At 38.8% G+C, this 25,182-nt stretch overlaps 2 protein-coding genes across 5 annotated transcripts in view; one reads left to right on the top strand and one right to left on the bottom strand.

Annotated features, from left to right (window-relative positions):
* Positions 1-1,505, top strand: part of Trmt61 (tRNA methyltransferase 61) — a 108,122-nt gene extending 106,617 nt beyond the window's left edge. Inside the window, exon 4 of the mRNA XM_022068987.2 lies at positions 286-1,505. Coding sequence (XP_021924679.1) covers positions 286-516 — 231 coding nt within the window. The 3' untranslated portion in view covers positions 517-1,505. The remainder of the gene's footprint in view (positions 1-285) is intronic.
* An 8,607-nt stretch (positions 1,506-10,112) lies between these two features.
* Positions 10,113-25,182, bottom strand: part of dysf (neuronal PAS domain protein dysfusion) — a 379,409-nt gene continuing 364,339 nt past the window's right edge. For all 4 annotated transcript variants that reach the window (XM_087349754.1, XM_087349750.1, XM_087349758.1 and 1 more), the window contains 4 exons: positions 22,726-22,832; positions 21,129-21,282; positions 14,053-15,287; positions 10,113-12,654 (listed from right to left, as the gene is read on the bottom strand). In XM_087349754.1, the coding sequence (XP_087205880.1) occupies positions 12,626-12,654; positions 14,053-15,287; positions 21,129-21,282; positions 22,726-22,832 (1,525 nt within the window). In that variant the 3' untranslated portion in view covers positions 10,113-12,625. The remainder of the gene's footprint in view (positions 12,655-14,052; positions 15,288-21,128; positions 21,283-22,725; positions 22,833-25,182) is intronic.

Raw genomic sequence — 25,182 nt, 5'->3', positions numbered from 1 at the left:
GTAGATTAGATGTCTGGGTCTTTTAAGCCGAAAAGTTTTTGAGTCTTCGCCTTTCACTCACCCTTTAGGGCATTATCAACATATATTTTGTACACTCTTTATGTCTGTCTTGGATTAAATATTCTATCCCAGCACTTAGATCAAACACTTGCAATTCATGTAAGACAACTTCTCGCAGAATTTGAAGCTACGTTTGGCTTTGCCCAAGTGATGAATATCTTCCAATTTCCAAGCCGGTAGCAACTGAGCTATATATGAAGTAATGCACCCTTCACCTTGTTTCAGAGAAATGACACCGCGAAGGATATCGGAGTAGAAGCTGGAGTTTCTGGAAGCGAAACATCAGGAAAGGTTGGCCGAAAGTCGTCAGCCGACAGAGAGATGTGCCGCTTTGTGACGGGAATGCCACCCCAGTCACTGACAGGTCACACGGGGTACCTGACCGCCGCTACCTTGCCACCTGTCTGGACCAGAGCCACTCGCCCCACACAGGACCAGCCTCCAACATCAGTCTAATCGGATCGCCACACAACATTCGCCATTATCCTGTACTAGATTTAATTCAGAATATAGATACAGTTATTCTTTTGTATGTCTCCATGGCTTTCGTCGTTTTCATTGCTGGAAAACCACAGTAATGAGCGTCAGGAAGTAAGAGATGCAGATTACTTTATTTTCATTGTATTATTACCAATCACTAGGGGAGGATAGTTCTTTGGTGTCTGAATAAGAAATGTCGTTCGTAGCGCGAAAGGATTAAACAAACTCTTGTGGAATTCTTTGTTCCTTTTTTGCATAATCACTATTACTGTATCAAAAAATACATGTGTAAAATATGTAATCCATTTTTCCTCTGACAGTTCTTAACACTTGCGGCTGCAGTAAATAATGAACTACTGTTCATGAATTGTCTTATCTCTTCATTTGAATCGGGGATTCAAGCAAAACCGAAACGGCAAGAACTTCATCAAGCCCAATGTCTTCAGAAAGCGAAGTCGAGCTTCATGTTTCCCCCAAATACTGTCGAAATCTTTGCGATTTAAAATACATATTGTTTAGTATTCTTCGTGCTGCTCAATTAGATATTTCTAGAGCTGTCTTATTTAAATGTACGTTTCAGTACAAATAAGCTTATTTGTTATTCTTACGTGCGACATGTTGAGACGAGTGTGGTAAGAGTTCTGAAGACGGGTATTCGGCTATTCATTTATATATTCCTTTTTTAATCAGTTTATCGAATATAAAGTACTGAAACGTGTTTGTAACATTGATATAACTGTTTACTTTGTTAAGACGTTTTGTTGTTTTGTGTTAAAACATTAAGTTGTAGTGAAAAATAATTAATTTTTTAAAATAGCTTGCTCATTTCTTTTCAGCCTCGAAGTAGAAACTTTCCCATGGCGAGTTTCATTTAGAAACCAAACCCCTTTTTTTGTGTATTTGTGTGGAAACTTGCAATTTCTATTGATTAAAACTACCAATTCTTGGTTTGAATTTTCAAAAGACTTGACTGACTCTCACTTCTCCACTGTTCCTTAACGTATTTCAAGACTGCGTTGGAAGTTCAACACGAAACACACATCAACCAGACCTTATAGTTACTACGAAGTATGTAGGCACTGTCTATTTATCTGCCGTTAGCCTCATGGTGACATCAGCTGTTTAACTGAATTATTAATTAATTTTTCGCATTTTTCATGGATTTTCTGTTATTTATTTAAAAATTCATCAGTATACGCCTGCAAATACATTAAAAACAGTTGCGAATATCCGACAAGAGGTAGTCCTTTGGCTTGGGTGTTGGGCTTCTGTGAATGCGATAAAAAAAATTTCAGCATCCGTAAAAGATGGGGAACACGCTGATTAGCTGATCTACTAGTAGCTTCTCAAGTAGGATTTAACAAGGTTTTCGGATAAGCCATTTTAAATAAACCAACAACGCATGTACATAGTTGAATTCAATAAGTAAATTATTCTTCATGTTCATATTTTTACAATACAGAAAAATAAGTACACTTAATACTTAACAAACCCTTAACCATTTGTCACACCACATACAAAGAAACGTGCGACACACATTACTTCATATCATTGGGTCTATACACTGTAAATAAACATTCATCGTAGGTTGTTTAACTTAACAGAAGATATTGCCACACATCTTTACATACGCTACGTAAATTCAACAAGAGTAATAATAATAATAATAATAATTAAACAACAAGACCTGTACAATATAATAATACATTCCTTACTGAAAACATCAATGTGTGTATAACACGTATACATATAGTAATCAATAATTAAAAATTAAACATTATACTCACTCTCTGAATTCGAAGTGAGGCAGAGATTCAAACTCGCCATTTTATGGCGAGGATATAAAAATATTTAAATAGAGCTTCCAAAATACTTATCGTCTGCCCTTTTTCGAGGATAGAAAGGTATGAAGAAAGGTTACAAAGAATGAGGAAATGTTAAAAACAAATTGCACAGTACGCTTCAAGAACAAACATCTACAAAATGATAACTTTACACTAATTTGTTGTACAAATGAAGGCTATGTGACGGTGCAAAATAAAAACTATTTTCTTATAAATATTCTACCTAGAAATTACAAATGTGGTTTGTGTGGGTCTAACAGACCAGTAGCCAATATCAGACTGCCGATGCAGAATTATTGCTTCTCGTCGTAATATGTTGAGGTGATACTGACTGAACAAAAACAATGATGCGCGCAGGTGGACAAATATTGGTTTTATTACGGCCAATGATTCGCAGGAATGCACGAACGAAAAAACACGACTTTATGTAAACCTCTGTTCCACCACTTCCGTGTACTGAAAATGACTTCTGAACTGTAACAATACATTCAAAAATGCTCGATGAAGTAGTGGCGACATGTTTAAGATTTTTCATTAATTTCACAAAATTTCGCATGTAAATATTCATCATAAACCACAATTATTAATCTCACTAGATTGATTCGGATTTAAGATTCAACTCATAATTGGTCCTTCCATCGTTTATATGGTCTACCCAACCTCTCCTACCTTTTCGTGTAAAATCTTTTAGCATCTTTTTCATCCATTAGCTATATTTAAATCCTACGAAACCAATTCGATTAACCCTTTAAACCTGAAGCTTCTCTAAATAATATTTAAGAATTAACCCGTACCGCAAAGAAACACAACACTTCACCGTTTAAGAGATCAGTTTTAACACTGTCCAGGGAAACAATCCATGTTTACAGTGTCAATCATATGAAACACATAAAAGCGCAAAGTTGTTAATTATTAAAACAGGTGGGATATACAGTTACCACTAACTGTTTTATGGGATGTTAAATATGTATTCTTCTTCTTGTCTGATTGTTTGGTATACTCATAAAATGATTGCCTTTAATTTATTCTTTAAGGGGATATCCGAGCTGTATCAAGGATAGGATTTACACTGTTCGATTTCTGAGGTCACAAATCCACGGGCATATGTCTGAGTGTATCAATGTCCAGTCACCGAATCTCAATCCACTGAGTCTTATTTTAATTTGTTTTAATACAAGCGACATTTAATGTTCTTGTGTTAAGAAAGTGTTCACGTTTAATTAGTACCTTTTCTCAGAACGTAGAGTTATTTTTGAACAGTCATAATTGCAAATAATGGTTTACGAGTTGACCCCAGAAAAGACACCACAATAGCCAAATTCCGACGAACGTGCCAGAATTGTTGCAATTTTGCTCTTAACATTTTTCTGTCTGGTAAAATTTCGTGACTTACGCTTGAGATCTACGCAGCTTCTCTGTCCGATTTTAAATAGAATTCTGACATATTTTATCAAAACTCATCAATATATAGTTCCATGAAAGTCCGTTCTCGAGTTGTTATATCAGACAGATGAAAGGACCGTCACATTTACCGAGAATAATCCGTGTTCTACATATTTGTAGACGGAACCACACAGTAATATCCCTGAGGCTACTCAACTAGGTACCCACGCCAAGCAGAGAAGATGTACTCATTTCAATAAACGTGTCATATTTATGTACGACGTGAACGTCACGTTTCTTGACTGCATCGGTGCCCGCATTCACCAGCAACGTCACACAACCCTCAAGTGTTCGTTCGTAAGGACGGTCTTGAAAGGCTGAGAAAATGACCCGGCCGACTTATCACACGGTCAGAGTGTATACATTCCACTTTGAAATTGCATGATGCTTGACATGCTACTTCTATATGAATTAAACGCTTTCTTTAACCCTCTTCGTGCAGAGGCATTCCGCAGAAAGTCGTTCTTTCTCTATACATGCTTATAAATTACGTTTGCGGGATATTGTAAAGGGTTATCTTGAAGAGTCAAGGCAGGCAATACCAGACACCAAAGATAAACTGTAAGGATGGACCGGTTTCAAAGCGATATATCTCGTCAGTGACACGCAAGGTGCTAAAATATCGATACTCTGGAATTCTATTGCATATGGTATTTCTGTTTTTCAACATCATGACACGTTAGACATGTATGCATTCCTATTTTAATCCCTCAAGTCATATGAAGTAATGAAACTTCTGTCGTATGACGGAAACTATAAAATGTACCCTGAGCCTAAACAAGACATATTAATGACGTATATTAGATATGGAGGTCTAACTTCATACATTCTAAGTCAGGGCACTAGAAGATAAGCAGTCAGCCTCATGTTAAGGCCGTGACACACCCCCTCTCCCCCGACCAATTACAATAAAGTATTCAATATCCTCCATATTTATCAAATATTAACTGAAGTCAATAGAATCAGTCAGGATACGACCCACAAGTCTCCCAAAATACGAATTTGCGGACACTGTTCCACCACAGCGAAACACACTGATAGCAACCCTTATTTTTGCTAGGATTGTACATGAATTCTCGGAGACAGGTAAATCACGAATCCAGACGCAACAAAGGATTTCCTGCGATGTACAAACTGCAGCAGCTACAAGAACGCATCTAGGATGAACAATACCAACATATATAATCATAAAATCACATGACATGGAATCTCCACAGTAGCTGCATGGCAGAGCTACTCTGGTGGCCGCTAACAGTGAGGCGCTCGCCAGCATGGGGTCCATAGTTCGATTCCTGTAACTAACGTATTACAGTTGACCGCTTAGAAACGTTTACAAGAGACTTGTCATCGAAATACCATACTCAGTTTTTATTTATTTCTGAAACTTAGATTTAAAATATATCGGAAGATATATTTCTACATTTCGTTCTGTTCATAAACCTTTTTGAAAACTTACGAGTCGCTTTGTAAGTCTGCAGTCAGTAAAACGTTGTAGGAACGTGTTTAAGCTTTAAGATTGTTCACTCTCCTTGGGAAAGGTCAAGAGTCCTAAATACCACATTTGGTGCAAAAAGTTAATACACAAAAGACCAGCACTGCACTTCTAAATCGAATCTTGCTACAAGAAAGGAGGATATGTACAACATATGGACCGTGAAATGAAGAATTACTGTTCAATTACCATCTAAATACACTTTAAACTATGGTCTATTCAGTAATTAACAACGTTGGGACACTGACAAAGGATTCCTGGAATCAAATGTCCAGCAACCAAACAGGGCTTAACCACCACGGAATGAAGTAGGGTCTCCGTCAGAAAATATATGCAATATTCAGAGTCCAGCATGGTATGTGATAAAGTCTGTTCAATATTTAGAGCCCGTATCGTCATGTAATACAGTCTGTGCAATACTCAGAATAAGACCAAAACCTCATGTGAAATATTTAGAACCCAAATTTCCATTTGACGAATATTAACGAACTCACTAGTACTCTACTAAATCCTGAAGGTTCAACGCTGTTAACACCAATTTCTGCCATGTGACACGATCCTAAGCCAGTTCGTCATTGCTGATCTTCTGGGTCGTCAGGCTGTGTGGACCTGTAAGTAGATATCGACTTTTCGGAAGAACATATTGCCTCCATCCCTCAGGGCCGAAGTCCTAAAAATGAATGCATCACAGTGCTGATTCTAAGTCTATTTACAAGTTTACACAGAATTACCAAGTAGACGGTTATGAATTTCCCCACAAACGAAACAGTTGCCTCGTCTTCAAGTGGCTGGTAATAGACACCGAATCTGACACCATCTGGTTGCTTCAATACCTAACATGGACATGAAATTTCACAATGTTCTAACCTAGATGCATATCAAACCATTAGTATAAATCAGTAAGTGATTACGAATCAAGGACCCTGGGAGCTATAAGACATGGAAAATCTAAAGGCTCAAGGTTCCCTTTCCCATGATTCAATGTGACGGGATGCAGCGATGATTCAATAAAGCCATTGTTAGGACACGTTTTATATACACAAAATTGACTATAAATTAAAACCTGTCAAAGAGGAATCCGTGTAGTTCATAAACATCAAGGCAGAATATAAATCTGTCTACATCTGGACGTCTTCATTCGAGGATTCTACAGTATATCTACTGTTGCCATTTATGTATGCTTCTAGTGAAATATACCAGTGCGAAGCTTAATACATTAATCTGTTTTGGATGTTATATGAACTCAGTGGGAAGGGCAGCGTTGACCTTAATGGGATTTTAAAAGAAGTAATTATGAAAACAATGCCTGATATTAAATTCATTGGTTAAAACAACAAAACATGTTGAAGCTAGCAATAAATGCTTTACGGTAATAACATCCGCCAGTTATAGAGAGGAACCAGAAGTTTTCAAGGTCACAAAACCTGCACTTAATAGGTCGATATTTTCAATTCTGGAGGTCCATGGTTTCAAATCCTGGCCCAGAGACCATCTTCCTTAGATTTTTCGTCAATTCGTTAGTCCCTCTAGGCACATTCTGAGAAAGAAAAAATATTAAATTTGGCCACGACCGCTTCTTTTCACAGCCTTTCCAATTCATGTCATAATGCCATCTATGAAACTATCCGTTCAGTGAATTTCGTCGAGTCAAGGAAGAGATCTGACACTGCGTCTCCTGTAGGCTACGGTCCTTGGGCGCTGGATCTGTTTTGCCTTATTTTAGAGCAGGCAATAAGTTTCCAAATATAGCCGATGCCTCGTGCCTCACACAATGTGCTTGGTCATGCATCAGCGCAAGACGTGTCTGATTCAGCACTCAGCATGTGTGAACAGACGTGTACCGTTACGCTCCACGTAGCTGTGTTTCACTCATGCATACACAAGTGAACCAAGTCACAGACTTCATTTAAACAACATTAGAATTTGTACAGACTCCGCACAGTTTAATAAGCGACAACTCCCAAGTTATCAACACTTTCTTGTATTGTTTTTCATTTTTGTGAAACGCTGACCCACGCGTGAAGCGTCCTGACGCATGACAGATAGCTCTTGCTTCGTTTTTTTTTCTTCTGTCCTTAGCTTTCGGATACTCTTACGAGTTACTAACGGAGTCACAGAACGATATTCCAAATTTTATCAATAGATAAAGACAGATTAGTTACTCACTAATGTATTCTGAGTCAAAATTTTAATTAATTTTAAAGTAATTACAATCTACATTGAATGTAAACAAAGAAAACGTGTCGCGAACTGAAGTCTGAAATCTCATTGGCCTAAAACACATTTCTGTCTGGCAACAGTTATATTTTACTCGTGCCTAAGTTGTAATAATAATTTATAACAATCCCTTGATAATCAGTATACACGATACATCATTACAAAATAAACAAAGGAGAAGGTGGGATACTACCCAGGAAGCGACTTTATAAAATCTTGTTTCAAACGGAAGGGCCGAAGCTGAATGTGGAAATCTATGCTGGTCTTCTAGGTTGTAACGCCGAGTTGAATTGGACGTTTCAGAAGAACATATTGAATCCATTTTAAAAGCTGAATTGTGTTTGTTGGGAGGTTGGAAATATATACTAAGGAGATGGACAAGGCAAAGGTGAGAAGTAACTAGGGCAAAGGTGCGAAAAGAAAATGGTCCCTGACGATGGGTAGGCACCCGAGAAAAGGGCTGGACTGAGAGAATATACTGGTCCGTTAAGGGATCAAGAGAGACGGAGAAATCAAACGAAAGTCTAACAGTTCTGAGGTCAAAGTAGGATTCAAAGCTGGTACTCTGAAGAACCAAATGTGGGTGGAAGCCCACAGACCGTTGCAAACCAGAATAACGCATCATCAAATCTCCTGAGAATGTGGAAGATCCGAACAGCATAACGAAAATAACATCTGCATTGCCAATAAACCATCAGCGCATTGTGTATGAAAAGAGGTGTCAGTCTGTGAATAATTAATTCTCGCCCCCCTTAAACTCAATGCAGCTACTGTACGACGCACTGCATGTACGTAATTGTTCTGTGTAATCAAGATCCTTCCTTGCCTCGCAATTGGCATGCTTATCAGTTTAATAGTTCCGTTAGCGAAGCTTCGAGCAGAACGCAATTTGACTTTTCAGTGTTGAAGCTGCGATGAAGAAGAGATGTAAATTTTCGTTATACTCGTTATCCAGTCCAGCTGCGTTGGAACTACTGGTGCCTCTAACAGTCGGCTTGGGGGCTGGGCGTGGTGTTCAGAAATCATAAGCGAACACAGACAACCGGAGTCTGCAAGCGTCTCTTTTGTGTCTGTCGACAATACCGCTTCGATTATGAGTGACATGACATTCGAATTTAATTACAGTGTCATACCTGTGACGTGAAGCGAAATCTTTCTTAGTCTGAAACGCAAATGCCCACGTGCACTTTCCTTCCTAGGCATAAACTAAAATTCTATAACGCAAGAGATTAAAACTTCCGATTTAAATTAAATTTACTGTTCATTAAGAAAATTTAATTACAAACAAGACAGGCAGCATTAAAATGACACTTTTCGTTGACTCAAGACGTCTCTCAGCTGTACAGATAAATGGAGCAGACGACAGTAAAATGGCAAGGAGATACGAGGACGTTAGATCACGCTTTCGACGGCACAAATTTTATAAGCTATGATAATTTATTAATGTTTTTTTCTAAACTAATTAGTTTCATGCAAACAGTGTATTAAATATAATATGTGTATTTTCACTCACCCCCATGGGAAATGAATTCTTACAGTTTAACTCTTAGCGAGATACAAATAAAATGTATTTACGTCTTTAAAAAGGGCATTAAAATTGTTCAACTGTTCAACGTGAACCAGCCGTGCACATTGCAATACTATTATAAATCCATTAATTTACTGAACACGATGCTTTTACGTTTTTATTCAAATTGTTTAAGCACGAAATCTTATTCTACAGAACATGCGTGTGTATGTTGGGGGGGGGGGGGGGGGAGAGAATAAAACAGAAAAGAACAAATTATGCCCAGTCTTGAGCCAACATCAGAATACCCTGCGATAAAATTACATTCTACATGTAAAACAAGAAACGTTAGGAATCTGCTGTTTATCAGAACACAGATGTATCAAATTAAATCTTAATTAATCTGACGGACGCAGTTAAGCATGAGCATAATTAGTACAAAGCGTGTAGCGCCGTGTTTTTGTAACATGATGTTCAAAGTAAACATAGCAATCTGATTATCATACGTATACATCAAATGGCTACTGGTCAGTCTGAATGTCATAGGAGATCAGACTCCAATGTGCACTTCTAGGCAGAAACACAGAGTTGGCATACAAGATACACGTATTTGGCACCTGGAATCTCTGAAGAATAGAAGATACTCTTTGCCTTCAAATAATAGTAATCTTTACCTTCTAATAGATTAATTACTTATTATTCTGAAACTGTAAAATTAATTATTCTATTTAAGAGGCTGTATATAAGCATTTGAAGATATCATATAGCAAAATAATGAGAGAATTTTCACTTCATCCACGAAATAGCCTACCAAATAAAGATTGCTGTCCTCTGGAATGTTACACCATGCACCCTGGTAGATACTGACCAACCAGAAATCATATTCGTCGCCGTGTGACCCTGATAAATCGCCTATTCTATCAGTCTAGTAGGAAAATAATTTTCAATAGCACTAAAAGCACGTGATAAAACTAAATTGACGAATGACATCTTACTGGGGAAACTGAAGACCGCTTACTGGTTAGATTTCTGTTCTTGGGTACCGTGAAGAAATAAATTACAATTCCGAAAGGCAACACAAATTTGAATTTATTTACAAGAAGGCGGGTGTAAGGAAAACTGAACCAAACAGCAATAACTGTGGGTATTTATTGACTGTGATACAGCTGGATATTCGCTGTTAGCTAGTTATTCTGAAAAAAAATTATTAATATCATTTCAATTATAAGCTTTAATTTTACTGAAACAATTAAAATCCTCATCGCAAGTTAATTAATCTGTCCTGTTAAACAATTTCGGAACCTTTAAAATGAAGTTTATCTATAAAAATTAAATTACTTACATAGCGTTATTATAATGTCTATTGAATAAACTGTGCGCAGTGATTTCTGTTTTTATTATTTTACGTCTGATTCCTGATAAATTTCGAGAATGCGAATGAAAGTAGGAATAACAGAATAGAATAACAAAATAATATAACAATCTTTCTTTTAGTATAATAAAAATATATTTTCATTTATGCTTAAATATCTTTAAGATTATAAAATATTTAAATCCCCCACTCTTTTCAATTTTCTTTTACAACAAAAACATAATGTCATCAAAATAACGCTCTGAAACAAGTAAAGTAACTTGCGCTTGGCGAATTTTTACGACTTCTTACGAGTCTTTTACATAACATTCTGCTTATTTCAAAGCGAGAAGAACTGCAAGGCGAAATTTCGGAAATACAGCCAATTATCGGCAGTCTACATCAAATCTGTACTGGGCAGGTGCTGCCAACATTAACAATTTATACAGCTTGGTTCTATGTCTAATATTTGCTTAGTATATTACATGTGACGCTATCTTAAAAAACTGTGCACAAACATAAATTCGAACTGTAGTCGAAATATCGGTTTAATGGTCTCTTAAGGCTCACACACAGACACGGAGAACAGCTCTTCAAAAGGCTAAACATTCTGTGTAAAACCAGCAACGTGAATTTTAAATGATGTATACAATAAATTATATTCCAAAGTTAAACAAGAGGCTTCAAAATTCAGTATTTTATATATTATCAAAGCAGTATTATCAGAAGTTAAAAATAATGGGCGCATAGATTTAATAAAAATATCAAAACCGAATTTAATCATTGGGAATCGTTGTAATGTCGATAAGGTACGACGCTGAGGCTATCGGCATATCTACCCAGTGAACCTGAGATCAAACACATCTTATATTAAGCTTCCATTGACCCACTCAGAAGAACGTAAAAGTAGTTAAAAGAAACAAAGAGGCCTTCATGGATAAATAAATATCAGAAAGACAAGTAGAGACATCTCGTGGGAAACGGTGACAACTGCGTTATTGTACTCAAACGTTGAAGTTTATGAAGCAGTAAAATGTCTCACCGAGTTTCAAAAACATTTGGCCATCAGTGATGCAAATTAAGGTTCTCTGGTCTAACAAGACATGTATAAAAAATAAATAACTACTAATTTCGATAGGAATACATGAGACATGCTCACAGCCTAAATAACCTCAATATACTACTTTAATAATACAACATTTCGATATGTTTAAAGTAATTATACACATACCTGTTGAAATTCTAGTAGTTGTAGGGGAGTTCTTGTTATAAAAACGTACGTTTCATAGAGCTTTCATACAGAACTATCTCTAATATATAACTTACTTTTGTACCACACACACACACACGCGCTCGCACGTTTCTTGTTATAAACAGAACAAAAGAACATCACATGGTGATCGCTTATACGTCACGGCTGCGGGCGCTTTCATAAAATAGTTCGCCAGTGCTGCCACAAATTCTGTTCCGCTGTGTCAGAAATATTAGCACGGCCGATTATAATACTGAGGAATGTGACGCAGACTTCAGTAATCAATAAATAAACTACACTGAACTATAATATGATGTCTGAATCATTTAGAATGTATATCTATTGAGTCCCTTAAAGGGGCCACGTGAGATAATTATACCTCCAACATAGGACAAATATGATACGTTTCTTTTATGTAAAAGAACACATTTAACGGGTTGCTAGACCCAACATAAGCTCTACTTAACTTGTCTTTCCGCAAGCTTAGTAAATATGACCGGTTTTAGTTCGTAGATGAGCAAAACATCTTCTTGAACATCAACAAACCAACAACGAAAAGTCAGGTGTACACGGTCAACGGGTGAGAGACATGTTTACACGGTCAAAACATAATATAGAATCTGATAACAACTTTACATGGGAGATTTCATTAAAATAGCGTAACAGTCATGTCCGATGTCACGAAGTACTCTAGGTTCCCCGTTTTAATGATACATGTTCCTGTCTATTGATAAAATCAACTGAACAAACTCACTGGATGTGAAATTTGAAACTGTTAACACGCATATGCACAAAAACTGTCACACTGCCGTAGAAAGAAAACTTGATGACAAATATTGCACGAGCCAGCCGTGGATTTAGGAAGTATTGCGTTATATAGATGGCATCACAGTCGTTGTTGACAATATGTCATACTCAGTTATATTTATAAACGTCTACAAATATAGAAATGTCAGCTGATTATTTCTTGCGTTCTTGCTCATAAACTGTTCGCAGAGTCCCGTGCATCTGAAAATAAAAATAAAGGCTTAAACACTTGTTTCAAACTATAAAATGCTGACGTATTTGTACACAGGAGAGTACAAGTACGTCTACATTACGAAATTCCGATACTGTCGTAATTAATATTAACAAATACAAAATTGAGTATAATCGACTAAGCCAATTAACTTCGTAGAAACAGAATGTAACAATATTCATTCGAATTTAATTTGCACATTAGATTGTAGCGTTCAAATAACGAGATATGACGCAATATAGCACTCCACGCTTTTTAAAGTTTTGCAAAGAGTATAAACTAAGTAAGACTCTTTATCAAATGACATTTTAATAAAATGGAATGCTATAAATACGGATCATTAAATGAACTGGATCATCTGTATCTCTCACCACGCAATAAACTACCACATTTTACTTCGTACCTTGTTTTCATGATGTATTTCCAAAAAATAAAAAACATAATTTCTGCAAACGCCTATAAAGGTGGCAAGTGCAGTTTAGTCTAGACAATGAGAAGCAAACACGAAGTAATGACGCTAGTCATTAGGCGTTTTCATAATAGCTGTAATACTGGATTGGTACGATGTCCGTATGACCTCACAATAAGCATTTTCATTGATTCAAAAGCTGTGACAGAAAGATTAATGAACGGAACATGGTTTTAAAATTTACTTCAATTATTATGGGGCGTCAACGTGTGGGTTACTAACTTAATAATTAAAGCGTCAGAATCAGAACTTAGTCGGGTGAAAAGCGGATGACGACATACAACATACTGTTACTATGGACACTAATGGTAATGCAAAGTCCAGGACCATTATAATTACAGTTATTAATGCTAAATAGCGCGGAATGTCAAATGGGTACCATTTTTCGTTTACTTCTGGTTCATTAATTGAATTTACTCCGCAATGCGGGTTTTATTGTGGTCTAGTTTGTTAGATATTAAAAGTAACACGTCGTTCAGCTAGTAGATGCTAAAAGGCAACGATCAACAGTTGCATAGTTAGGCAATGATAATGTTACGGTCTGAATAAATTAGTTGAGTACAAGGGAAGTGTAAGGTACTCAGTTTGAAAACTCATATTTTGCGATACTTTTAACTTGTGTGGTCAGCATTATACAAGATCTTCTTCCAGCTGTATGAATATTCTATTCATTTGTTTTTCGTGTCTCATCGCTATTCACTTTTGCAAGTAAGAACACGTTGTTGGAAAGCCAATCACAATGCATAATTATTAATACACAGAGCTAATGTAGAAAAATGTTTCGCAAAAGAGTTTAAAACAGCTAACGCGTTACCTTTCCTAACTTGTCTACAATGGACACGATTTACAAGTGTCCGCCATTATCAAGTATTACCCCCGTTCAGAACGGAACTAATTGACGTTAGACCCAACGACTTACCTTTGGCTGGGCTTGGCTCTGAGGCTTCAGGCTCTAGTCTGCCCGCGGCGGACTGCAACCCCAGCCTAGACGGTGGTGGTTGCAAAGGGAACATTCTGTGTTCACTAGGCCACGTGGCCGCCGTCGCAACCCCCATCAGATGGAACTGCTCCTCATCGGACATCGGAATAGAGCCCACGGACGACCGTGCCGTTCCCAGCGTGCCCTGGAGGTTAGGCACGTACTGCTCAGGTGTCCAGTCGAACGTGAATGCAGTGTGTGAGGTTTGGTGGGACAGACCGCCCCCACTGCTACTGCTTCCTCCCCCGTTAAGACTCCCTGGAGTCCCTGTGGGTGTCGGTGGCGTTGTGGTCATATAAGGACTGAGGTCTTGGTGTATGATGTCGGGCACTTTCTGGACTGTCGTGTCGGACCACGGCGGGCTGGGGTTCCACTGCTCGATGAACTCCGCCGGGTCGACTATCGCGGCCTTTATAACTCTGGTTCTACTCAGAGGATGCTGCAGCGCTGTCACCATGGAGGATGACGTCACTAGAATGGTACCACCACCGCCACCCCCACCGCGATCAAGATCAACAATCACTTCCGTGGATGGCGAAGATCTTGGTGAAGTGACGGCGGGTGTTTTCATGAACTCTATTTTGCTTCTTGTCGGGTTGTGGCTGCTTATCGACTTCCTCTTCTGTGCGGTGATTGTGGGAGACGTTCTCACTTCCTCGACGGGCAGAAGGTATCGCTCGTCGCCCGGGTCATCATGGGCCGGGTGCAGCGAGTAGTCCACGGGTTCCGGCTCCGTCCTCCGCCCGTACCTATAAGAGGGAGGGCCGCTTTCGGACGGCGTCGATGGAGGCATGGAGTACCCGGGACTGTCTGAGTTGGTCGGATGCTGTAACTGATGATGGTGCTGTCCCGCGGTCGAACCGTTCAGACCGTGGTGGTGACTGTGAGGGTGGTGATGGGTGGGAACTACCCCTGAGGGCGCAGGTGACATCTGGTGGTGATGGTGGAGGTAGTTGGAATGGTGACTGGGGTCGTGGTGAGGGTACGGTGACATGACCTGTGGGTGGTGTGGGGGTGGCGGTGGCGGGTGTGGGTGATAGTACGCTGCAGCGGCGGCGGCTGCCATCCTGGAGGCGGCGTGGGCTTCATATGCGAGTCCGTACTGCAACTTGCTCTGGACCATGTAATAGTGGTACAGCCAACTGTTGGCGCGCATCACAGTCGCCTCCCGCTCACTGCAACACAGGCACATATACACCTTACTCTATTTTAACAACGGTTCTCTGCCATCACTGCTAGTCTGGAACTGCTTTTCTCTGGATGCTGCATTCAAAGAAAGCGGATGGCACAAACGACTACATAAATATGCTTGAAAATACCACCAGAGAGAAAAAAAAACCTTTCGGAGAACACGAAAAGAAAATCTGTAGCTTCATGCTGGGCTGCTGCAGCCGATGGATACTCAATCACTTTAGAATTAACCAATTAACAAACGAATCTTTCAGATAAAAGTATCTCCAGACGCGACATTAAAAGCATTCATTACATTGACATATGAACATTGCATATTGATATAATTTTTCAAATAACCCAACTTTCAACCAAGGTACGCCCCTATCGACAATTATAAAATGTTTGAAGGTGTTCAAATGCTATTAAAGTGGGACCACTAATAAGAACATATATCAAGTTATTAAACGCATTTTTAGCGATAAAAAACTAACTAATGTTCTACACCTTCCCACCAATTTTTACTTCTTTAAATGTATCTGCTGTGACCTCATTACTCCACAAAACACGTGTCAAATGTAATGTCTTAGAAAAAAAATGTATAGAAGGCTTTTGCACTGTTTTTATCCCACTGAAATCTCTTATTTACACATCTTGATCACGTACTCACATGTGATCAATATAGATTCTTCTGGTGTCTGCAGTTAATGATACCGGATTGGGTTGTTCCAACTTACTCATTATTACTGCAGTCTCAATCTGGTTGACTGTTCCCTTTTAGTTAGAACGTGATTCGATACTATCGTATCGATCAGCGTGTGTGTTGCAATACGTGTTGCACTGGCACAAATGCGGGCCACTCCATTTGCTCCTAACAGCAATCCTCTCATCGGGAGAATAAAGGAATTTCCTAGGCGGGATTGAAAAACACATGTCCAGTGTCTGATAGACCTTAAATGACATGGTCTCTGGGGAATGGCCTGAACAGAATATACCTAACAAAATAACTAGCTCCATGTTTCAGGGTCCCTGAGAACCTAAGAAGAGTTTGGTCAATTAGTCAAGAAATTTCTCGCACTTTATAAAACCCAAAATATTTCCCTAAGACCCAAACCACCAAATGTAGCGGTCGAATGGTTGAGTCTGCTTCGTATTCTGTAGGTTTCAGTTTAAAATCGTAGCCAAGAGTTTGGCTTTGCTGACAGGTTCCACATCTTTATCGATTCATTATTCTAAGATTGCTGCCCTGATGACGGAGGCAGTATGACCTCTGAAACGTTGGTAAACATCGACCAGACTACACAGCGCAACAACCCAGAAGGCAGAAATCTTCATACTCATCGTCCTGATGATGGAGGCAGTATGACCTCTGAAACGTTGGTAAACATCGACCAGACTACACAGCGCAACAACCCAGAAGACAGAAATCTTCATACTCATCGTCCTGATGATGGAGGCAGTATGACCTCTGAAACGTTGGTAAACATCGACCAGACTACTCAGCGCAACAACCCAGAAGACAGAAATCTTCATACTCATCGCCCTGATGACGGAGGCAGTATGACCTCTGAAACGTTGGTAAACATCGACCAGACTACACAGCGCAACAACCCAGAAGACAGAAATCTTCATACTCACCGCTGTGAAAACCTCAAATCATACGATTCATTAGTCATCAACCTATAAATCGACATTATAGAATTTGAGCAATTGAAACTTCTATAATTAAATAAACTAAGAATATCAAGCTTAAATCTTCCCGCTCACGAATTAAAGTTGTTTAATCTTTTATGATTTATTACTGAAAAGCTGTCAGTGGTCGTGGAATCTGTCGATTCGAAACCGCATCAGAAGAAATCATCTCTTCCGAACATATTCTGGTCCAGCAATCCAATTTATAGACCTATCGTCAAAACCAGTTTCTTATACATCACTTTTAATTAAAATCAACCTACTACGTAAACGTTTATCTCTTAGAAGTTTCACAACAGAAACTTTCTGAGGCCCTACTTATTTGTTTTCACTCCATGTAGTGCGCATTCATTTCATTCTAATTTAACGCCATACGAGTCGAGTTTTCTTTAGCAAAACACGGTTTATTTTACTTGTTTGTCCATCACGTATTTCCGCTGTAACTTATGAGCTAATATTGTGGGAAGTTTATCAATGGTTACTTCAATTTTTATCATCACGTGGCAGAAAAGTTTTCGTTGAAAATTTAACACACCAACGCCACTTACGGCAGGAACGATGTGTGTCGTAAATAATCATATCAGTAGTTCCAAATAAAAAGAAATATTTATGATTTTTATTATAAACAAATTAATAAATAATAATATAGTCCTAAGCATTGGGAATATTTGTTTCGAAATTTCATCTATTCTTCAGACACTTAATTCCATTTAGCTCCAAATAGTTTCTTCAGTTTATTGTCAACTGATCATAAGTTTATTTTTCGTAATAACACAATTTCAATTACCTAAAGGCTGAAACATGTATTAGAGTTTTTAGGTTATTTATGTGAATATTTGCATGTCCTGATGACGGTCTTTCATTCTACATAAGTCAAGTTTTCGCAAGCATACAAAATAACATATGGAATTGCAATGTCACATTATTTAGGGTTTAGTCCTTTAAAAATCAGACGAAGAGATGAAGATGAGAACGCAAAAATCTTCTTTCAGTTATTCTATTTTTGTTTATTCGTGAACAGCATGTGCTACAGCTCAGTCAGTGAAGTTCTTGGATGCGATTCCAGGCAAGCAATTTGCTAATTGCTATCGTCTCCAGACCTGCTGTCGGGATTACCTAGCGGATAAACCAGGCTCCTTTTACCGGGCACGAAGTGGCCAGAATGTACAGCTAATCACTCGACTCCATCTGGTACCCACCTCAAGAATGCGTGGAGCTCAGTCTCCATTCAACTGCATTTAAGGTTACACTTTAGCTTGTCGATCCAAGGTACTTTGAATATGACACTGTTTTAAACAGAATTATAATATTATGTACAACGCACCGTGTGGTCTCTGTAGAAGTTTACAGGCGTTTCAGAGGTATTTTAAGCCTCAGTCGTTAGGGCGACAATCGCTATCTGGACAATTTTTCGTAAAATTACGCAATGCGAAATTTAATTAAAGTCCATTCAGCTGTTCACGAGTTATTACATGCGTGCAGAGAGGGCGGACAGACGGATGGCCGAAGCGATTTTAACAGGCGCTCTGCAAGGATATGATCACGCCGAAAAGCGATAACATGTGAAGGTGTTTCCTAACCATCATGCATGTAAGTGTGTGTAACGGACGTGGCAAAACTCCGTGCCTTCAGGATATCGGCACTAGATGGACGACGAGATAACTTGGCTCAGGGAGTGGATTCCACCGAAGATCTCTCTGTTGTGCCAAGGATTAAATTCGGGCAATTCGACACGTCGCCAGGTACTTTAATAATTAAGCTACCCCGGCTTAGCTTTGCTGATATTCTCTTAAACACTCGGTTATTTTACTCCCTATACACCATTCATCTAAATCATTTATTCTCTTTTCACGGCGTTTTCATTTTCGGCAATAAATAAAATTAACAAGTATTAGTATGCTTCTGAGATAATAAAATGCGTCTAATCTTCGATCTACTATTCCAGGACGTATTATTCTTGTACGCGGTACATAATAGAGGCTTCATCTATTTTCCTAAACTAATTATTGTTACGGCCGTATGTGAATCATAATGCAGCTAGCGGAGTCAGAACGTAAATCAGAAGAAACGAGGCGAGGGCGAGACAAAAAAGAAAAGTATTTTTTCAATGTTCGTTTCGATAAAACAAAAATGTTTCTCATTCTTAAGAGGGCGGTAAAAAGTAATTCTGTGAAGCTGTACCCTTCCCCTACACTGTCAAATAATTACAACGTATAAACCGACCGCTCTTAACCTAAAAATAAATTGTAAAAATGGCATTACAGGGAGGAAGACCTGTGTTTGCGTTTGGCGTTATGTTCTGTGGTCGCATTTCACACTTGGCTTGGCAGCAACTGCATTCTTCAGTGCTACAAGCGACTATATTCCAATATAATTCTGGAAGGATATGGCAAAGCGGTAAAAACCTAATACCAAGTTACTTCCATTTCAATGCCATCCTCAGCTTAAATAATATAACCGTTATTTTAAACGAGGTTCTGGGGACCGAATCAATGCATTGTTACCACTAAGGTCTGTATTCACTGTTAAGAATGACTGAATGACGTTTCCAGAGCCATGTAGGCCTACAACCAACGTAGTTCAGCTGAATGTAAATCCATCATTCAACTATCTTTTTGACAACGTGAAGTCCCTGTTTAATGCTTTTATTAAATTAGTATATAGCAACTATCAATGGGCTGTACAGTTCGGAAATTTCATCTTTGTCTTATTGAGGTCTGAAGATGGAGGCAGTATGTTCCTCCGAAACGTTGGTATCTATTTACAAGTTTACAAGGCGTCACAATCCAGAACAGGAACATGGAAGTCACTTTATTGTCAGATCTATCCCCTTATATTAAGCATTATGTACAACGGTGTGCTTTTATGTTGACGATTATGTATCTTTCGGTTCCATAACAGGGAATTTGACCGATTTAAAGTTCAACTGAACATGTATATACCAACTGCTTTAACATTCAATAAATTTTTCCTCAAATACTTTACGCTATTTAAGTCTCGTATAAACTGGGACTATTTCCTTAAACAGCATTAACAAGTTTATCTCTGTAACAGAGGAGCGATGTGCATTATTTAATGCAGGAGCTGAATTTTCAAATGTTACTCAGATTAGCTTTGACTACAAAGGATTTCAATGGGGTAACCGTAAAACGTCTCGCGGAAGAAGAAGACCTTGTGTTGAGGCACTCATAATTCAAGACGGTCTTTGTAACAGTACTTAGTTCCCTCTTCCACTCGTGTATGTTAGTAATTCCAGTAGCTTTCTCGTACTCACATCGAAGGTATAAACCATTTAGAATAATGAAAAAAGTCGTCAACTTTTTACATTAATATTGTCTTTATAATGCACCGGCAAGAGGTAACATTAAACTTGTTTTGTGTAATGTTTAAAAGAATAAAAGTTAGAAGCCACGCATCTCGACTGCTTGAGAGGTAATTTACTCGGTGTGCGGTATTAAACTGTGGAAGTGTCTGCAGGATGAAGGTCGCGTGGTGCGTTGGTCGCCACACTCTGTTAACATTGCTTGTTTAATGACGCTTTCTAATTGCACGGGTCACAGAGCTTCGGGCGGTGATACAATACTTAAAATTAACTGAAAACGAAGTGGATGCGGTCGTGGTCTATTTTATGCCATTATCCTAAACATTTTCTGGAAGCACTGAGGAAGATCACCGAAAACCCGAGTGAGGATACGTGTCACGCAGGCTGAAATTCAAATCCGAGGCCTCTAGATGCGTCACCTTATGACGTAGGCCAGTATCTGTTCTTATTGAGAAATAGAACAGACGGTTCATAAGATGTCTCTGTTTCTTACAGCAGAGGAAAAGGACATTATAATATCAGTACAGTAACAGAAATGTGAATATGAGTACAGTTTTCGTGATTTACAGTCATTAAGATAGTTATTCGTGGTTAGCTGTGACAAGTGGCGTTTAGAAATTCGTAACTCCGTCCTTAAAACTGTTGGCTCTTTTTTGAACGAAACTCTAGTTTCAACTTGAAGGCTAATCGTCTGGTGGGCTCTGTGGTCGTCCAGGTACGCTCAAACAACAGATCACAATAAATTACACAGTTCCGTTTTATAGGATATGAAAGGTGGTTTCGGACAGATATACACTTTGCCTACATTTTGTATGGAAGCTACACGACTTACCTAAGGACCTGGTTGGTGCAGACAATGACAGGCTGCTGACTGTTTTCCATGTTGTCCTTAACCTGCAGGACACAGTGGACCCACAGCCAGTCGCCAGGTCGCCGCTGAAGACGCAGCAGTAGGATACAAGATCGGTCCTGTTCCGACTGGGTAACTGTAAAACAAGAGAACTTGTCTTAGGACACCCACAAAGACCTGTTTCTGTGGGGCCGTATCGTCGGGGTAGTCCTACTCGCTTCGGCTTATTTGTGTGAAAACTTGTCCTCAGGACAAAAAAGAAGTCGAGATTCTGCCTATTGCAAATTTCTGCGAGAACTATCATTAAAACACAGGCTAAGACCTGTCCCTGTAGTCAATATGTTGCCTGCAGCCAGTTTCTGTGAGAGCTCTTCAACAGCGCACAGAAATACATCGCGGTCCCCAAAAGCCTTCACACTATGCGATTTAAGAAAAGAGACGGCTTCAGTTATTTATCCATAATCTTTCAAAATTTGCGAGTCTGAAAGGTATTTAAAAATGGATACATAAACATTTTAAGATGTAGTATAAAGTTATGATAAAATCTGACACGTACTTGATGGTGATATTTCATGATTTTTCGAGATACGTGCTTTCACATATGATTTCCTCCTGCTGCAATATGAGGTTCAGTTCCACATCACATGATTTGTAACAATGTAAGACATTTCGTAGAGTCTAAGACTATACGGCATGAAGGAACATCACAAACACATGCCTATTTCTCAGGCACTTACTAAGTACGATTAAGATATTATACGCAACAGTTTCGCAAATAGTACGCTGAAGGCAGACTTGTTTGTTACAGCGCCACTCAGGGATACAGAAATTCAAAATATGCAATCCAGCATCTGCGGAGAAGTGGGGATTACAAATGTTTCTTTATAACAGGCCTAGTATTTATTTCTGTAATGTTTTCTGAGATGTGTGTGTGTGTGTGTGTGTGTTATTTTAAAAACTTAGTATTCAATAATCGTATGTCGCGCTGTTTATAACATCTTATCGATTCCGTTTCCATCCTATTTATAGCATACGTTTTATTATATTTTATCTCCACTGTTTTCTGTTATACACTTCACATTTTATTGCATTGAACCGTGTATTTATTACACTATTCTCCACTTTCGCATAACATTATTCTTCTGTGTACTGAATTAAGTTGTATTTTTGAGTTGTGTTGTAATGTCATTATTCCAGTTTATTATATATTGTTTTGTCTTACACAATAATAGTGCTTTGAATTCTATTGTAGCAGTTTCTCACACCGCCTTGCTGCCAGAAACCAACTTGGCAACTGAAAGAAAATTCCCACACATGCATCCCCAGACAGTAGGGATGAGAAGAAGATCTTTCTTTTCAGAAAAAAATTCTCCTGCCAAATTTTGGCGTAGAATGTCAACACTAAACTTTGTCGAAATTCGTTCAATACTTGTGGGCGGTAAAACATGTCGACGAATGGATAAAACCTTCCTATTATGCTTTGACTTCATTAACTTTCAAAAAAGGATACACAAAGACGAAAATTCTATTCGTCGGGGATATTTTAACAGAACGAATAGCAGTCAGACTGAGTACTCACTGAGGCGGTGTTTACTCTGAGCTTCCCGCATGCAGTCCCAGTGTAGCAGGTGGTACCACGATGCCCCCTGAAGTTCCGTCCTCGGGTACCCCAAGTGGAACTCTCCGCTGAAACAAACAGGTAGGAGTAGTATTGTCGAAAACAGCCCAAGCCGAGGGTTGAATGAGTGAAAATCATTGCTTAGTTGGTAGGTAATTTTCCAACGTCACATCGACATTTCATAAGAACATGATCGCAAAGAACTCTCAACAGACGCTCAAAATGAGTATCTTTCCGTTATTGTTGACGAATTATAGGAAACTTGCCCAGTAAAGAAAATTCATGAAAATCAGTTTAGCCTTTCTCGACTTGTTACATGAGGACGAACGGACGGACGGACAGGCATGGCGAAGCTAACAGATGCCTTTTTGTGGTCTTCGTTTGAAAACTCACCTAAACTTCGAAGATGACTTCTAAACCGATGTCGGCTTCAAATTTGATTCCGACGATTAGGGGATACGCGAATTTTCAGGTCTTCACGGCGACGAACATGAAGATGGCTGCTTTCTGGGATGTTTCACCGTGTAGTCTAATAAATATTTTTAGATGCTGTTAAAGGGGATGTGAAGAAAGTTAATGAAATAAATAAAGGGATAAGGGATACAATACGAATAAAATGGGATTTGAGGTGCTCATGGCGGTGAGTACGAAGATGGCTGTCTTATGGTTTGTAGCGCTGTGTAGTCTGGTAGACATAAACCACCATGATAATGATGATGGAGGCAGCAAGGACCTGTGAAACGTTGATAAACTTTTACCAGACCAACTACGCGACAATCAAGTAGACAGCCATCTTCGTACAAAAGAAATCACTCCCCAATGAATTTAAACGAAATTTTTCTACTACTCTGTGAATAATAGTAGAAAAGTGGACAGTGGAAACTGTACAGCATGCGTGTTGTATGCAAATGTATCCGAACGGTACAAATCTCTGAACATGTCCATTGTTTGACACTTGAGGAGGGGCCCGCATATGACATCTACAAGATTGAAGACTGGCCAACAATAATAGTACAGTCGCTGGAGAGATGTAAAATCAGCGACGGGAGGATGACTCATGTTGAGAAAAGGCCATGGAATTTCCCTACGCGTAGCAGATAGAAGTCTCTTCATGCAGACACATGTTACATGTTAATGTAACGGGAACTAAACACTTGCCACATGAATAACCATGTGTCATGAACTGACACAGTTGGACGGTCAGTTGTCGAAATGAGTAAGTGTCGATGAAACAGAACTGTCACACAACCATCTTCGTGCCCCCGTGCCGCTCGTTGTACGTTCGGTTATTTTACGACGTGATTTTACTTAAAATGTGATAGGATAGAGTGATTATCGTCAATGGCGAATAGGGGAGTAAAGAAGCAGGAAGAAATGGTCAATAAATGTGAGGATGATGTTAGATATGAAATGCAATGCACATTTTATATTCCTTCTGGGACTGAAGGGGGACAATTAAAGACCTTGCCGGACCCGAAACTACAAGTTGAATGTAGGAATATATGTATGAGGTGAAGTTTTAGGCGGCGACTGAAGCTGATGAAAGATGAAAGCTATAAGCCGCGTCAGGTGGCTGAACCGCGAACAAACCAAATCTTCTGCCAACGTTTCGGGGTTCATCTCTGTTCTCATCCTACAGCACCATTACTACCTGCGTCCACCGCCGGTTTCCACCAGCTAAGGCGCAACAAAGGAACGGAATGGTTACCCAGCAACCCTGAGGATGAGAACACAGATGGTTCTCGAAACACTGACAGAAGATTTGGTAGGAATATATGTTTTATGTTTTAGTAGTAATGTAAAAATAAGGAATTCCCAGATGTGTGAAGGAGTGGAGTTTCTGAGAATTAGAATGAGCAGTTGAGCTTTCTGCCTCGGCAGCTTTATCCCCGAGGAGGGAAATCTCGGTACCCATGGACAAGGGTTGGGTGGAACCTACGACCGATATGGATGGAGTCGTAAAGAGAAAATCTAGCAACAGCAGCAGCAGCAACACTCTTGAATCAATTTATTTATTAAAGTGCTTGACAGTAGATGGAAAGGAAATTATAGGCAAGCACTAAACTAAAGAGAAACACAATAAAGTACAACTTAAAAGTTAAGAGAGATAAAATAAAGGAGAAAAATTATTTACTTAAAAAGTTCACTAATATAATTAAGCAAAATTCAATCTTTATTAAAGATGTCAGTCTTTCTGAAAATTCCACTGGCAAAAGAAGAAGAAATAATAATAACAATAAACGCAATTTAATTAAAACCTATTTTAATGTGAACATTTTAAACAACCACAAATTACAAACATGAATATCAGTGAATTCTTTGTGTACTAGCTTAAAGATCTCATATCGTCAGTATATGGCTAGAAAGTATTAATTCAAAAGAAATAAATCTGTATTCCCTTAAGCCCTTCTTACCGAT

Source organism: Zootermopsis nevadensis, unplaced genomic scaffold (assembly GCF_977971745.1).
Source record: "Zootermopsis nevadensis isolate Lab colony 2312 unplaced genomic scaffold, Znev_1.0 Znev_ptg000002l, whole genome shotgun sequence".
Lineage (NCBI taxonomy): Eukaryota > Metazoa > Arthropoda > Insecta > Blattodea > Termopsidae > Zootermopsis > Zootermopsis nevadensis.
This window is presented reverse-complemented; position numbering and strand designations above follow the sequence as displayed.